At 40.9% G+C, this 15217-nt stretch overlaps 1 protein-coding gene across 4 annotated transcripts in view; it reads left to right on the top strand.

The window, feature by feature from the left end:
- MAP3K20 (mitogen-activated protein kinase kinase kinase 20) overlaps positions 1-15217 on the top strand; it is a 166716-nt gene that overhangs the window by 141634 nt on the left and 9865 nt on the right. For all 4 annotated transcript variants that reach the window (XM_006063028.4, XM_044933693.2, XM_044933707.2 and 1 more), the window contains one exon: positions 13360-13476. In XM_006063028.4, coding sequence (XP_006063090.3) covers positions 13360-13476 — 117 coding nt within the window. The remainder of the gene's footprint in view (positions 1-13359; positions 13477-15217) is intronic.

Here is a 15217-nt window from a genome sequence, read left to right as displayed (position 1 = left end):
TCAGAGATACCCTGACTGTGACCCCACCTCTCGAGATGACCAGGCCCTCATCAGACTCCAGCACCATAAGTGATTCAAGAATTTGTCCACCAATGAAACCAACATCCTTTTTCCTTTCCTTTTCTGAGACAACCTGGCAGGGGAAATAATTGGACCAAAGGCTTTCCTGACAATTTAAATTAATAAGAAGTTGAGAATGAGTTTCACCCATTTACCCATTTCTACAGAGTAAAATTAATTATCAATTTAAATAACATTGTGCATTGAGGCAGCCTCGAAGTTGACAGTGGTATTGGCAGAAACTGGGGCTTTCTCAGCTCAGGTTTCCTGGGCGAGGTGCTTAAAATGCTTATGATAATTATTATTATTTCATACCTCTCCCAGACACTGTGGCAAGTACTCTGCAAACATTTTTCTGGTGTAATCATTATAACTCACCCTCACAGGGAGCAGTATCCCTGTATTAGACCAGGAGGAAATGAAGGAGGGGAGAGGAAGAACTCCTCCCCCAGAGCCCCTACCTAGTTAGGGGCAGGTCCAGCCCAAGGCCTCAGCCGCCATGTCATACTGCTTCTTTTTGAAAAGTATCATGCGTGCATGCATGCTAAGTCACTTTAGTCATGTCCAACTCTTTGCGACCCCCACCAGGGTCCTTTGTCCCTGGAATTCTCCAGGCAAGAATACTGGAGTGGGGTGCCATGCCCTCCTCCAGGGGATCTTCCCGACTAAGGGATTGAACCCAGGTCTCCTGCAGCTCCTGCATTGCAGGCAGATTCTTTATCACTGAGCCCTTGAAAAGTATCAGATTCAGTCCCCAAAAAGGTGCATTGGCAGTAAAAAGGCAAACATTTTTTTGGTCATTTAATACTAAACCACCACTATTTTTGTTTCATGTGGAGGGTGCCTTGTGTTTGTAACCTAAGGCCTTTGACTTGCTACAGAAGGAAAGCAGCTTACAGAATCTCAGGCAGCTTCATGCACTCCCCAGGGTGGCAACCACCCTTTTTATTGGAATATTCAGGTGCATAGAGTTTCTTATTATATCTCTTATCAACTCGCCAGTCAGGAGCATTGATTCTCAAATTGCCAAGGAATAAACTATCAAATTACCCAGCAGTTTTCTCACCGAGCTCCTTTTGAGACTCTGTGTCATAAAAATTCAAAAGCAGAGATAGGAGGGGACTCTCCGAGGAGCCATCCATTCCTGTGAGTGCTGGACAGTCATAGACTTTGCTCCTGAGTCCTTAGTCCGTTTTCTCCCCCATGGGGCGAGGAAACCTGATTGAAGCTGGGATTCCATGAGTCTAAGTGGATCCCTGCGGTAGAGAAGAGATGGGCTTAGGGGAGAAGCCTGGGGAAGGACACCTTGGCTCCAGCGGACCCTTAATTAGACAGGCTTCCAGCAGCATTTGAAGAGGCAAGCAAACCAGAAAGAGAAAACAAGAGGGACATTTGGAAAAGGTGGAAGCGGCACTAACGGCCGCTTCAGAGTAGAAGACATTCACGTCCCCTCCCCCTCCCTCCTTCCACCCGGCCCTGTAAGCAGCTGGCCCCTTTCTCCCACTCCCCAACCAAGGAAATTCAGTCAATGGTTTCGCTTCTCTGGTTGTTTCATCTGTAGGTTAAAAATGCTGCTTTTTACAAATACTTCCCACTCACTATTGTGCTTCTACATCTTTATTAGATTGCTTATAAAATGAGGCATTTAATATACTTTATTGAATCTCCAGGCCCTTTCTCAAAGCACTATAAATTTCAAAAACTGTCAAATAGGGCTTTTTTCCCCCCTATTATAGAGTTTTTATAAATGGATAGATAAACATGAATAAAATAGAGCACAAAGAAAAGGATTTTGTAAGGAAGTAAAAAGCCAACACCTTTTATAATTTCAGAAGAACTGAAAGGCAGCGCTTCGCCTTCCTTTGATATGTCTAGCATCTATGAAAAATTCAGTGTACGAAAGTTGATTTTCCATGACCAACTGTTTTTGAGGATAAAGATACATGTACACAAGTACGCATTTGTACTCCTCGGTATATAAGCTTGCATTGATAGGGTTCTGTAAGAAATACAAGTTTTAATTGACAGCAAAGGAACAAGTACAGTTCAGAACTTGACCACATGACGTGCTGCTGATTTCTAATTAGCATTGGTTATATGCTTTGTCAAACAGGCCAGGCAGCCTCCTACAGAACTAAGACAAAACTGGAGAGGTGTCCAGTACATCATTGCTGATGGATTGATAGTCATGTGTAGAAATGGCATGCCAGAATATGTCTAGTAAATGGAGAAAACAGCCCTGACTTGTAGTGTTTGCAGTTTTCCATGGTGTCAATACTCCTACCATAGCCAATTTCAAATTGCCAATCTGACATCACCGAGCTCAAAGTTGGAAAGAGATGAAAGTAATCAGCTCATGAGGCCTGGCCCCAGCACAGACTGGATCACTCTTAGTCTTCTTGATCAAGATTATGTGGTCCTTTGAAAATCATGAGTAGCAAGGAAGCATGCATGATGAAACATAGGTTTAAATAAATCACAAACATATTACTGCTGGTTTCCAGCTATATTAAAACGTGTAGTTAGCTCAGAGAGCTCCAAGCTCCCCATGAACCCAACTGTTGGCTTAGATCCCCTTGGGTGGCTGTTGGCTCGTACGGCTACACTGACCATAGTGTATGAATCATACCTTAGGATTTGAGTTTGTAAAAAGTAAGAATATAATTATAGAAACAGAGAAACAAAACTTAAATTTGTGACTGCCTTTTAAAATGGCTCTAACAGCCACTCTCGGCAACTCCATGATGGCAGGCACAGTTGATGATAATAACAGAGATCTTTGCTTTTAGAAGCAGGTTTGGAAAAGTCTCTGTGGATCTGCAGAGAGAAGGCCTCCATAACTCACAGTGACTTGTGTATCCTGAACCAAAATTTAGATCTTGGAAATAATCAACTGTAAAAGGACAGATTATTTGAAGTCAAATTAAAAGAACTATTTTGGAAAATCAAAGATATATAACAACCACATCAACATTAAGATGTGAACTGAGAATAAGTAATGCCTACCAACTGGGACAATCTTGTTATTTCTTTTTTCAAAAAATTGTATTTCTAAAAGAAAAAAAAAATGTATTTCTTGGAGTCATCTCTGGAGACATGGGAGGAGGCAGGAGAAGTAAGTAGGTAAAAGAGCTGTTTTGGTATTTTGAGTAAAAGTTTCTTGTATTTTGAGTAAAATACTTTTGTATTTTGAGTAAAAGTCCTGGGTAAAAGTTTATTTGCAGCCCATTCTGTAAGCCAGACCACTTTCTGTATTGGTTAAGAAACCCAGTTGGAGACAGAATAGATTCTTAGTTATTAAAAAATCAATAAGAAGATTTACCATTCTTTTTTTCCGAGATGAATACTTAGTACCTTCCAATTTCAAATACAGTTTAAAAATAAGTAAATAAAAAAGCCTTTTCCAAATATGTCAACTAACATCTGAGCCATTTTGGGTAGTCAAGTATATAATGCATCATACGAAAGTATACCTCACTTGACTTCTCACTTTATTTTAGCACCATCCCTAAAGTCTTTTTTCCACCCATAACTCAAATAAAAACCCCCCAAAAGGCAACACAACAACCTTATCTCCAGTGGTGTCTAGTTGGCACCGGTCTGCCCTGACCTTAGACACAAGCCATTGTTAAGGGTATAATGCATTTACATATTTTGCAATAAAACATCAGTTATTTGCATTACTGTGTCAAGTTTTATTTGATTCTTTCACCTAAAAATGACTCATTTTCCTTTCTTGTATTTTAAAAACCAACTACTCTAAGCTTGTTTGAGAATAATCAAAAATTGCCCATTTAGCTAGAAGTCATTTTCTTTTCAAAAGGCAAATGTTATTTAATCTTTCAGCTGTTCATTGTGCCATCATAAATACTTTCTTTTCAGCACAGTTGTGGGGACTGAAATGAGCCCACTAATTGCCTCCCATTTCGACTGACATGTGGTGGTTTAGTGGAAAGAGAACACAGCAGGGAGAAGGAAATAGGAGGCTGAGAAAATGAGAGCTAATTATTTTCACTGCCTCATGTCAGGCTCTGTGTCAGCCTTGTTTTTACAAACTGGAAGGTTTAGCACTAAATAAAACAAACTGGCGTCATGTTTTTATATACTGGCAGTGTCATGGAAGCAGCTGCACATCTCAAAGACAATATAATGCCTGCGTTCGCATGGACACCATCTGACAGACACTGTGAGCCACGGCTAATGAGGACATCACAGTGGTGCCAAGTGAAAGGTGCTGAATTATGTATGATTCTTCATCAGTACAGCAATAGTCCTGTACATCATTATGAGACATTGTTTTGCTGGAGAGATTAAAACATTCTTAGTTCCAGACCCTGCAACCTATATGCGCTGAAAGAGGTTATTAATGGAATTTTTAGGGAGAGTTTCTTGTGGATTTCTTTGGGGTTGAAAAACAAATCTCGTGGGACAAAGCTGTGATGGGTCACGACACTGTATAGATAAAGAAGAGAGGCAAATTAACCATACTTGCATTATCTTCCTTTTAAAGGCAGCATAATAAAATAGAGTGTAGCAGGGTTATACATAATGATAAATAACCCAGGTGCTATCATGGGATGTTCTTCTCTCCTGCCTTTAAAACAGCAGGTTCCAGCAGCTGAGCGAGATAATAGCAATGCATGTAAAGGAGCCTTCGGAGGCCTAAATCATCAACATCTTACTACTTTTAATACCAGCATGACCAACATTTCTATCATGTTTTTATTTCATCTTGTATGACTTCTTACATTTCAAAATAGTCAGTCGCCTGCTATGAAACTCTTTCCCTTTTTCCCCCTTCTTGAATCTTAAAAAGTTTATTTCGACCTCTGTATTTTAGATTTTAAAATATGTCCTCAGTAGAGGCTTTTTTTTTTTTTTAAGGTGGAAGGGCCTCTTTGCTAGAATCTTGGGCATTCTCCAGTGGGATTTTACTTTTTCTGGTCATGGGGAAGGGGGTCATGGACATGGGGATTTTAAAAACCTGTATCTCCTCCATTTGACTTTGCATGCCAAGTGTAGCTAAATGAACTTGCTACAAATCTCCACGCTATAAAATCCCAATTTTGTGAAGTTCTATAGCAGACAAAATTAATCTATGGTGGTAGAAATTGGGTGCCTCTGGTTGTGGAGGAGATGTCAACTGGGAAAGGGCATGAGAGAATTTTCTATGGCAGTGGAATATCTTACCTGTTTAGGTAATTTGTTGTCGTTTAGTCTCTAAGCCATGTCCGGCTCTTGCAACCTCATGGACTGTAGCCCGCCAGGCTCCTCTGTCCATGGGATTTCTGAGGCAAGAATACTGGAGTGAGTTGCCATTTCCTTCTCCAGGGGATCTTCCCAACCCAGGAATGGAATCCAAGTCTCCTGGATTGGCAGGCAGATTCTTTACCACTGAGTCACTTGGGAAGCCCATTTGCGTAATTACATAGGTGTATACAGTTGTTAAAATTCATTGAACTGTACACTTAAAAACCTGTACACTTTACTGTATGCAAATTATGTTGTTCAGTCAGCTAGTGTGTCTGAATCTTTGTGACCCTATGGACTGCAGCACGCCAGGCCTCCCTCTCCCTCACCATCTCCCGAAGTTTGCCCAAGTTCATGTCCATTGCATCGGTGATGCCATCCAGCCATCTCATCCTCTGATACCTCAATAAAAAATACATTAAAAAAATTTTTTTCATGTCTGTAACCTTCAGATAAAGATCATCTATAGGAGCCTGAAAGCTCAATGTGGAGATCTATTTCCCCCTCATATGTCCTGAATAATCTTGCTCCTAGATTTTTAAAGATTTACCTATAATGTTCATGTTTGTGATAAGATTTTGGTAGAAAAAAAAAAACAGAGATTGTTGTTTTTGAATTGCCCAGAACTTAATATAATATTTATGTATAACTTTTATGCTAACTTCAATCACTTTTTCTATTTAGAAACTTTACCTCTATCCTGATGAGTTCTTTTTCTTTCCTTCCTTCTTTCTTTCTTTCCTTTTTTTTTTTTTTTTTTTTTTTGTGAGAAGGAGAAGGGATGTCTATGTTTAGAATCACATGTATTAGCCTAGGACTCCAAAGAATTTTAAACAGCTTGCAGAGAATGTAATAGTGATTTCTCACAAAGAGATACTTAATTTAGCATTAACAGAGTGTTGTTTAGAATGTTATCTTCACAGTGTAAGAGTTTCTGTTTTACTTGGCCAGTAATCTTAATTCAGAAAAAATTTTCATATAATTGGCAATGCAGAAGCAGTTCAAATGGAATGCTTTCTCATCCTCCATTAACCACATACTTGCTCCTAAAATTATCCAGGTATTTCAGCAGCTGCTGAGATAAATGGTACATATCCTGGGAGCTCAACAGAATTCTTTTTTTCATCAGTTTCCAATGCAAAACTCCCCTCTCCCCAACAGAATGTCACCCACATCTTGTAGGTTTGCCCTGAGGGGCAGACTGTCTAGCTAGTACAGAGGTTTTGCTCTTCAGCCCCCGTGGAGGAATTCCCAGGCTTCTGCTCCTGCTCCATTGCCTTCCCCCTATGGATTAGTAATTAGCACTCCCCAGAGATGTCCAGGGCACAAATTCGAACAGTGGGGATCTTCTTGGGTGGGAATCTAATTATGAAATGAAACTCTGTGGTAGTTAGGTCCTGCTTGTGCAAACAGAAGGGAGAAGGTTGTTTCTGCTTTGGAAAGTGGCAGTCCTCCCTAGTCATGAAGCCTAAGCCAGGGCTGGAGGGAAGTGTTTGTGACTCCGGATTCTGGCCCAATCAGTCAAGAAAAGGAGCTTACAGACAGTGAAATGGCACCATATTCACGTTTAACAATGGTCTTTTTCAACAAAGGAGAGGGAAACTGGCTCTGTGGACTTATTGGAGACTCAGTATTTCCGTCTCTGCCAGGGAGTCCTACAAAAGAACCCACGAGATAATTTGGACTACTTGTTGACTTTGGAAGGTGGAACTCCTCTGGACTGTAATTCTTACTTTTGTTAACCCATAACAAGGAAAGTTCAGGATTCAGACAAGTCTGAGGGGAAAGCTACTCTTCATAGCACAATAGGTCTACTTGATTTAGTTCTGAACTCCACTTCTTGCTCTCTGTGTGATCTTGGTCAAGTTAACTTATCCTTCTGTACTTCAGCTTCCTCGTCCAAGATAAGGCTCTCTGGCTGTCCATCACATTTCATAGCCATTGTCCCTGCGGTAATCTGCTGGTTTCTATTAGGAGGGCCACATCAGATCTGTTGAAACTGGAAAGGGCAGAATTGGTGCTATCTAATCCATCTATGTAAGAAGATGTGAGGGTTTTTTTACTTCTATTGACTTCATAAAAGCAGTTGTGGTTATGTTGCCACTTGGCTACACCTTCTTTTTTCCAACAAAGTCCCTGGCACCAGAGTTAGTCACTGTCCTCTGGGTCAAACTCCTGCCCAAGGAAGCTGCTTTGACACAGCCTGTCCACTCTGGCCAAGTCTCTATTCTAGACACTCTTTGGACCTTCCTGCCTCACTCACCTTCTGGCCCGCTCCCTTAGATGGCTGCTAGATGACAGGTTGGCTAATATAATAACAAATGGGAACTCTGTTGGTGACCAATATTGGCAACAATGGTAATTATTTCTTTTTTTATATTAAAAAAATTTTTATTGAAGTATTTATAATGTTGTATTAATTTCTACCATACAGGAAATATATATGTTTGTGTGTTCAGACACTTCAGTAGTGTCTGGCTCTGTGCAACCCTATGGACTGTAGCCTTCCAGGCTCCTCTGTCCCTGGGATTCTCCAGGCAAGAATACTGAAGTGGGTTGCCATGCCCTCCTTCAGGAAGTCTTCCCAACCCAGGGATGGAACCTGCAATCCACATCTCTTACGTCTCCTGCATTGGCAAGTGGGTTCTTTACCACTAGCGCCACCTGTAAAGTCCTATATATATATATATACACACACACATATATATGCATGTATATTCTTTTTCATATTTTTCCATTATGGTTTATTATAGGATATTGAATATAGTTCTCTGTGCTATATAGCCAACCCTGTTTATTCAATCTATACATAGTGCTTTGCATCTGCTAATCCAAAATTCCCAAGCCATCCCTTCCCCAAGAAATTGAGTCTTTGGGAACTCCTAATTTGGCTCTGGCACAGTGCTGAGTACTTTGTTTACATTATCTCATTTAGTCAAAATACAACAACCCACTCGTAAAGAACACTAAGATCCAGACGGGTAACATAATTTGGCTGAGGCTGGGGGCAAAGTGGCAGAACTGGGATTCCAGCTCAGGTAGTTGGACTTTAAACTTGTGATCTTTCACCTCCCCTAGAAGGCAATGGCACCCCACTCCAGTACTCTTGCCTGGAAAATCCCATGGACGGAGGAGCCTGGTAGGCTGCAGTCCATGGGGTCGCGAAGAGTCAGACACAACTGAGCAACTTCACTTTGACTTTTCACTTTCCTGCATTGGAGAAGGAAATGGCAACCCACTCCAGTGTTCCTGCCTGGAGAAGCCCAGGGACGGGGGAGCCTGGTGGCTGCCGTCTGTGGGGTCGCACAGAGTCGGACACGACTGAGGCGACTCAGCAGCAGCAGCGGCAGTGCTGGCTCAGTGTATGGCCCTTTTCTATACTGTTTCCATTTTAATAGGGTTCCTCAACACCTTAAACCAGATGAGTGAGCAATAGAACCATTGCAGATGGCCAGAGGTGAAATGAGTTTCAAAAAGGAGTCCTTCGAGGCCCCCATGGGCTCTCAGAGAATAGATTTGTCTGCTTTTGATTTCTGCCTGTCAGGATGGAGAGTTGTTCACCGACATCCAAAATGACTCTTGAATGTTTCCGATTCAAATATCAATACCCACATTTCTGTCATTCACATCAAACCAAAATCAATAGCTCTCCCTAGCAAATTGAGTGGGTTTTAAACCAGAGCCAATATTCCCACTACCTGGTTCCTATCACTAGCAAGAAACTGAAAAGCTAGCAACTGTGCCTTTAAAATTCTATGTTAGGCTCATAAATATGTAGAATTTTTTTTTTTTTAGTGATACTGTTGATGATTTAATTCACCTCATCCATATGAGGTCCTTTCCAGTGACCTATTGATTAAGAATTTCTTCGCCAGCATCCCATCCATGGTTGGGTCCTGTGGACTTCAATAACTTGTTTAAATCCTGGGAGTCATGGAGAATGCTCTTGGACACCTCTGGCTCACCAAATGACAAAAATGCCAGGAATACCTTCATTTTTAAAATTTAAAATGAGTAGATTTTAATTTTTAAAAATTAAAATGGGTAATTTAAAACAGTAAAATTTAAAGGATTTCATTACTTCATTTGTAGATTGCTGTTCTTAACTAAGGAACAATGAAATCACTGATACCCTGAAGATACCTAGGAGTTATATCAGGTGGCTCAGTGGTAAAGAATCCTTCTGCCAGTGCAGGAGATGCAGGTTCTATCCCTGGGTTGGGAAGATCCCCTGGAGAAGGAAATGACAAGCCACTCCATTCTTGCCTGGGAAATCCCATGAGCAGAGGAGCCTTGTGGGCTACAGTCCATGGAGTCACAAGAATTGCACATGACTCAGCAACTAAACCACCGCTGCCTTGACACATTAAGTTAATCATTTGGGTGAACACTTCATATTTCCTTTCTTTCTCTCCCAGCTTTGTAACCATGAGTATCTACTTTTTAATGAATGGATAATGCCCCTCTTGTCTTATAACTTCTCTGATTATAGTTTTATTACTTCTCTCGCTATCTTCTTTTATGGTTCAGGTAAAAGGCTTGCTTTAAGATAAGAGAAAAAGAAATTAAAAAATTAAAGGTCTATAACCCTACATGTAGATCCTGTTTCTCCACATTGGATTTTGGGGAACAAGAAGCTGGGGCTGCAGAGGAGGACCTGTGACCACTTGTTATTTTGGTTGTATTGGCAAAGTCTTCACTGGCCCTGCTCCTTCTGGCCTGTGGTCAGTAGCTGGTCCCACTTTGGAGCTCTGACAACCAGCCAGTGAGTCCGTCCTGTACCTCCCAGCTGCCCTTCCCTATTGCTTTCTCCTCCAACTTTGGAGCCAGGCAGCTCTGTGCTTTTCTAATCCCACCTGTATCACTTCTTGGCCAGGGAACCCTAGAAAAATTCCTTAATCTGTCTAAGCCTCATTTTTCTCATTTGCCTGACGGGAAAATAAAGCTAACTTGCAGGGTCATTATGGGTATCAAATAAAACAGTGCAGTGTCAGTAGCCAGCAAGATGCCAAGAGCATGGTAAGCACCCTCAGCCTGGGCTCCCTGTGAAGCCCCTTCCTTATGCAGAGCTCCCCTCAGTCTCTGATTGGCAGGGGCCTGCGGTCACAGAGGAGAAACAGAGGGTGTCAGGCATTTGCACCACAGTTCAAGGTCTTTTAACTGTGCTTTTGACTAACTTCATTCCAAAACTTGGAAGGCAGAAAAAACAGAACTAAGTAAACTCGTCTTTTCTAAGGCTTTTTATTCTAGCCACTGCCTTGAGGAGGCTCTTGCTATTTCAGAGAAGAGCAATCATGACTCCAAAGAGTCATTATCCTGCCCAGTTATCTCAGGGCTCACGTTGCCAGGGTAGCAGTGGCTCCAAAACAAAGAAATACTGAGAGATTTGTCAATTCTGAGCAACTAATTTGACTTGTGTTAGCCAAGAGCAAGGTTTTCATGTTATTGAATAGAACGTTTCCTTCACTAATTGGCTCTCCACCTTATGAACGTGGCTGGGCAAAGAGGGACAGTCGCCTCAGGCCTGGGCCCTTCTTGATTCTGCCTTTCCCCTAGAAGCTTTCCTAAAATGTAGGCCCCTCCAGCTTCCTGCTGAAGCCAACAGGTTTTCAACAGTCTCTTTGTTCCTGTTCTTCCATTAATAATTGTGTCTGAGCTTGCTCAAGGAACATTCCAAGTCTGCTGGTGTGAAAGCATGTTTTGGTTTCAGAGTGTAAGGTACTTAGTGCATTATCCTTAATCTCTCAGAATCCTTTATTATCTAATAACATAAGAAAGAAGATGAATTTATGATCCAGGGGTCAAATTTGGTGCACAGACTGCTTTCTTTTTCCTTTTAATTGCATACACAGTGTTTATATCCCAACATTTTTATTGCTGCATTTTTCTAAAAGCAAAGTTGAAAAAAGGTTATAGAAATTCTTGCATACTCACCTCCTAGATGCAAACAGAAGCATTTTATTCCACTTGTTTTGTTATATCTCTCTATCCTTTTAGCCATCTGTCAATTCTTATTTTTTGATGCATTTTAAAGTAATATGTAGATATCAGTATGCTGCTGCTGCTGCTGTTAAGTCGCTTCAGTCGTGTCCGACTCTGTGCGACCCCTGAGATGGCAGCCTACCAGGCTCCCCTGTCCCTGGGATTCTCCAGGCAAGAATACTGGAGTGGGTTGCCATTTCCTTCTCCAATGCATGAAAGTGAAAAGTGAAAGTGAAGTCACTCTGTCGTGTCCGACTCTGAGCCACCCCATAGACTGCAGCCTACCAGGCTCTTCCATCCATGGGATTTTCCAGGCAAGAGTACTGGAGTGGGGTGCCATTGCCTTCTCCAGATATCAGTACTTTCTCCTAAATACTTCAGTATGATAAGAAATGCACACATGTTAAGTACACACACTTAAGTTTTAACAAATGCATACACCTTTATAACCCAGCTCAGCCTCCCTGGTGGCTCAGTGGTAAAGAATTCACCTGCCAATGCAGGAGATGCGGGTTCTAAGCCTGGGTCATGAAGATCCCCTGGAGAAGGAAATGGCAACCCACTCTAGTATTCTTGTCTGGGAAATCCCATGGACAGAGGCGCCTGATGGGCTACAGTCCATGGGGTCACAAACAGTCGGTCACAACTTAGTGACTAAGCAACAGCGACAATATAATCCAAACTTCTATCAGTAGAGCATTAGCATCCTTGGACATTCCCCTCATGTGTCAATTGCCATCTGCAGAAGCAACCACTTTTCTGAATATTTTCCACTGTAGGTTGGTTTTGTCTATTCTAGAAATTCATGTAAATTGAAGCCTTAGTTTGTTCTTTTTCTTGTACCAGATTTCACTCACTGTAATGCTTTTGCGATTTATCCATGTTGTTGCATGTATCAATAATTCATTCCTTTGTATTGCTAAGTAATATCCCACTCTATGAAAATATCACAGTCCATCCATTCTCCTGTTGATCAACACTTGGCCTGTTTCCAGTTTTCTTTAGCTATTATGATGCAGCTGCTCAGAAGAATACCAAACAAGTCTTTTTTCATTTCACTTGGGTAAATACTTAGGAGTAGAATTTGTGGGTCATAGAGTACATATGTGGTTAGTTTTGTAATAAATTGCCAAAACTTTTCCAACAGTGATTTTACCATTTACACTCCCACCAACAATCCAATAGCTCCAACTCACAACCAACATTTGATGTTCTCAGTCTTAGCCACCTGATAGGTGTATAGTGGGATTTCACTGTGATTTTAATTTACATTCCCCTGGTGATTAATGTTGTAGAGCACTTTTTCATTACATTATCAATTTACTGAAAATGTAATTAACGTACTAACATTTAAAAAACCAAGAGGTTTCTTATGAGAATCAGATATCCAACTTTTTATGAAACGTTTAAGGACCTAGCAAGACTAGGCTCATATTCCCACATGGGAACAATCAACAGAAGATGAGTGGTGGCTGCCCCTTTAGGGCAGTTACCGTTTAGATCCCCAGAGAGTTGAACCCTTCCCCTGATGCCTACCCCAGTGGTTGGGCTAATTATCCATTGCCATATAGCCTCACATTTCCTGTTAAGAAGAAATGAAGCTATTTCTTGAATCTGTGTCATTATTAATACTGGGAAAGGGAAAGGTGGATCAGGAGAGTCTTATATTTCAAAATAGTGGGAAGACCACATTTCTTTGTGTCAATGGGGAAATATCCCTACAATGTTTAGCATGTAAATTAAATGGGTCTATTTTGAAAGGTTACAATTTAAGGCTCTTAACTGCCTGCCTTTACTCATTTTTATCTGCCTGGCCCCTTTAAGGTGTGGAGTTTGCAACTCCTATTATAGAACACTTAGATTGATAAATGGTGTCTCAAGACTGCCCCTCCTGGGGGTTATTTAGATATAGAAAGAGATCTAATTTCATGTCCTTTTATTGATAAAGGAAAAAAAAATTCCAATAATACTTCATTGAGAATACTTCATGTGTTATAAAACATTGAGACTAAAAAAAAAAAAATTGCTTTACTTTCTCAAATTCTATAATTTTTCTTTTAATTCCAGGACTGTAAGTGGAAAATGTATATGGAGATGGATGGGGATGAAATTGCAATAACCTACATCAAAGATGTGACATTCAACACTAACCTACCTGATGCAGAGATTTTAAAGATGACAAAGGTAGGGTTCTATTTACGGCTTAAAAGCTTTTTTGAATTCACAGAGATCAAACAAAGACATTAAAATACCCCAGTGGTGTGCTTTTGTGCTCATGATGTTCATACCAGCTCAGCTTCAAGCTGCCTGTTGAAAGGCACATTTTATTTAGCAGATTGAGATCATAATAGTTTTTTGTTAAAATTCCACTTATGCTGTGTGAACTAAAAAGTACTACAGAAAAGTGTCGTTTAATTTTTTTTTAACTTTCTTCTACATTTCTTTAGGCATATTCTATCGTTTATTAAAGAAAAGAAAATGCTAATGATGAAAATATTTACCTTGAATTTTGGGTCATTTTAAACTTTAAAAAACTTGTCAGGAGGAAGATTTCTTGAATTTCTGGAAGGACTGGGATGAGATTATCCAAAAGGCACATATTGCAGTCTTCATGGTTTCCTTGAGTTCACCCCTGTGAATTCCTGGAGTGACCAGACAGGATCTTACTACTCTGGGGTCAATGGCAGAAGCACACCCATTAAAACGCTGAAGACAGACTTAGAGAAATGCTTCTCTTCAAAATAATCATACTGAAAACATACATATAAGACTTCAGTTGTAGAAGGTCAACCACTCAGGTAAATAACCACGATGTTAACAGGACAGTTACCCTAAATGTCATAAAAAGCATGAACTCTATCTACTACACGATCGACTGCGTATTCGGTTTCAGGGAAGAAAATGAGGCTGGCAGCAACAAGCCAGGGTGCAGACACAAGCGGGGGAAGTGAAAAGTGCCTTCAAATCCCCAGCATTAGACTTGCAAATGTGTTCCCTTCCCAGGCACGAGATTGCTAACCACTCACGTGTGAAAAATCCACCTGCAATGAAGGAAACCAAGGTTCAATCCCCGGGTTGGGAAGATCCCCTGGAGAAGGAAATGGCAACCCACTCCATATTCTTGCCTGGAGAATTCCATGGACAGAGGAGCCTGGCGGGCTAGAGTCCATGGAGTGGCAAAGGAGTCAAACATGACTGAGCAACTAACACTTTTCACTTTTAATTTACAAGCATATGCATCAAGTAGATTGACTTGATATTCTTTGTTGGATTGCCCCTGTGTACTGGAAGTTACGTTATTTATCTGTAAAGGTTAAGATCTGCTTTCACCTTTCCCTTATTCTGTTGGGACAGACTGTGCTTTGGTGTCTGGGAGCCTGGACACACACACTTTCTCTTTCCTCCCCACCTGTGCTGTCTCTGGTTGCTACCGGTTGTTTGTGGCTTCAGTGTCACTGAGAAGCAAGTCACTGCCTGCTAACGGAAGGAAGTCACTCAGAGCAAAAATAACAGGGTGGAGTTATAAAACTAAACATAGGTGTTTCTGCTCTAAGGCTATATATGCATTCCAGAGGAACTGCATCTTCTGCAAAATCATGCACCAACATTAACAAGGCTTCTGGGAAAAAATAGGACGGGGCTGGACCATTCAAAATCTGTAGGACTTTTCAACATCAACAGAAACAATAAAAAATCCTAATTAAGGAAAGAAAAAATACCAAGATTGATTCTTGTCCCAGGAGAGACTAGAAGTTGGCTCCACACCTAGACAAGCTTTGTCACTAACTCTCCTTCCTCCCATCTGTTTCTCTAAGGGCCCATAGTCTTTCCTAAAAGTCAATTTCTCTCCTCCAAGAGGCCTATGTCTCCCTCCTCCCTTTCCTCTATAAACATGGCATTTAATCCTGAATTCTTTGAATTACTC

Source organism: Bubalus bubalis, chromosome 2 (genome assembly GCF_019923935.1).
Source record: "Bubalus bubalis isolate 160015118507 breed Murrah chromosome 2, NDDB_SH_1, whole genome shotgun sequence".
NCBI lineage: Eukaryota > Metazoa > Chordata > Mammalia > Artiodactyla > Bovidae > Bubalus > Bubalus bubalis.
This window is presented reverse-complemented; position numbering and strand designations above follow the sequence as displayed.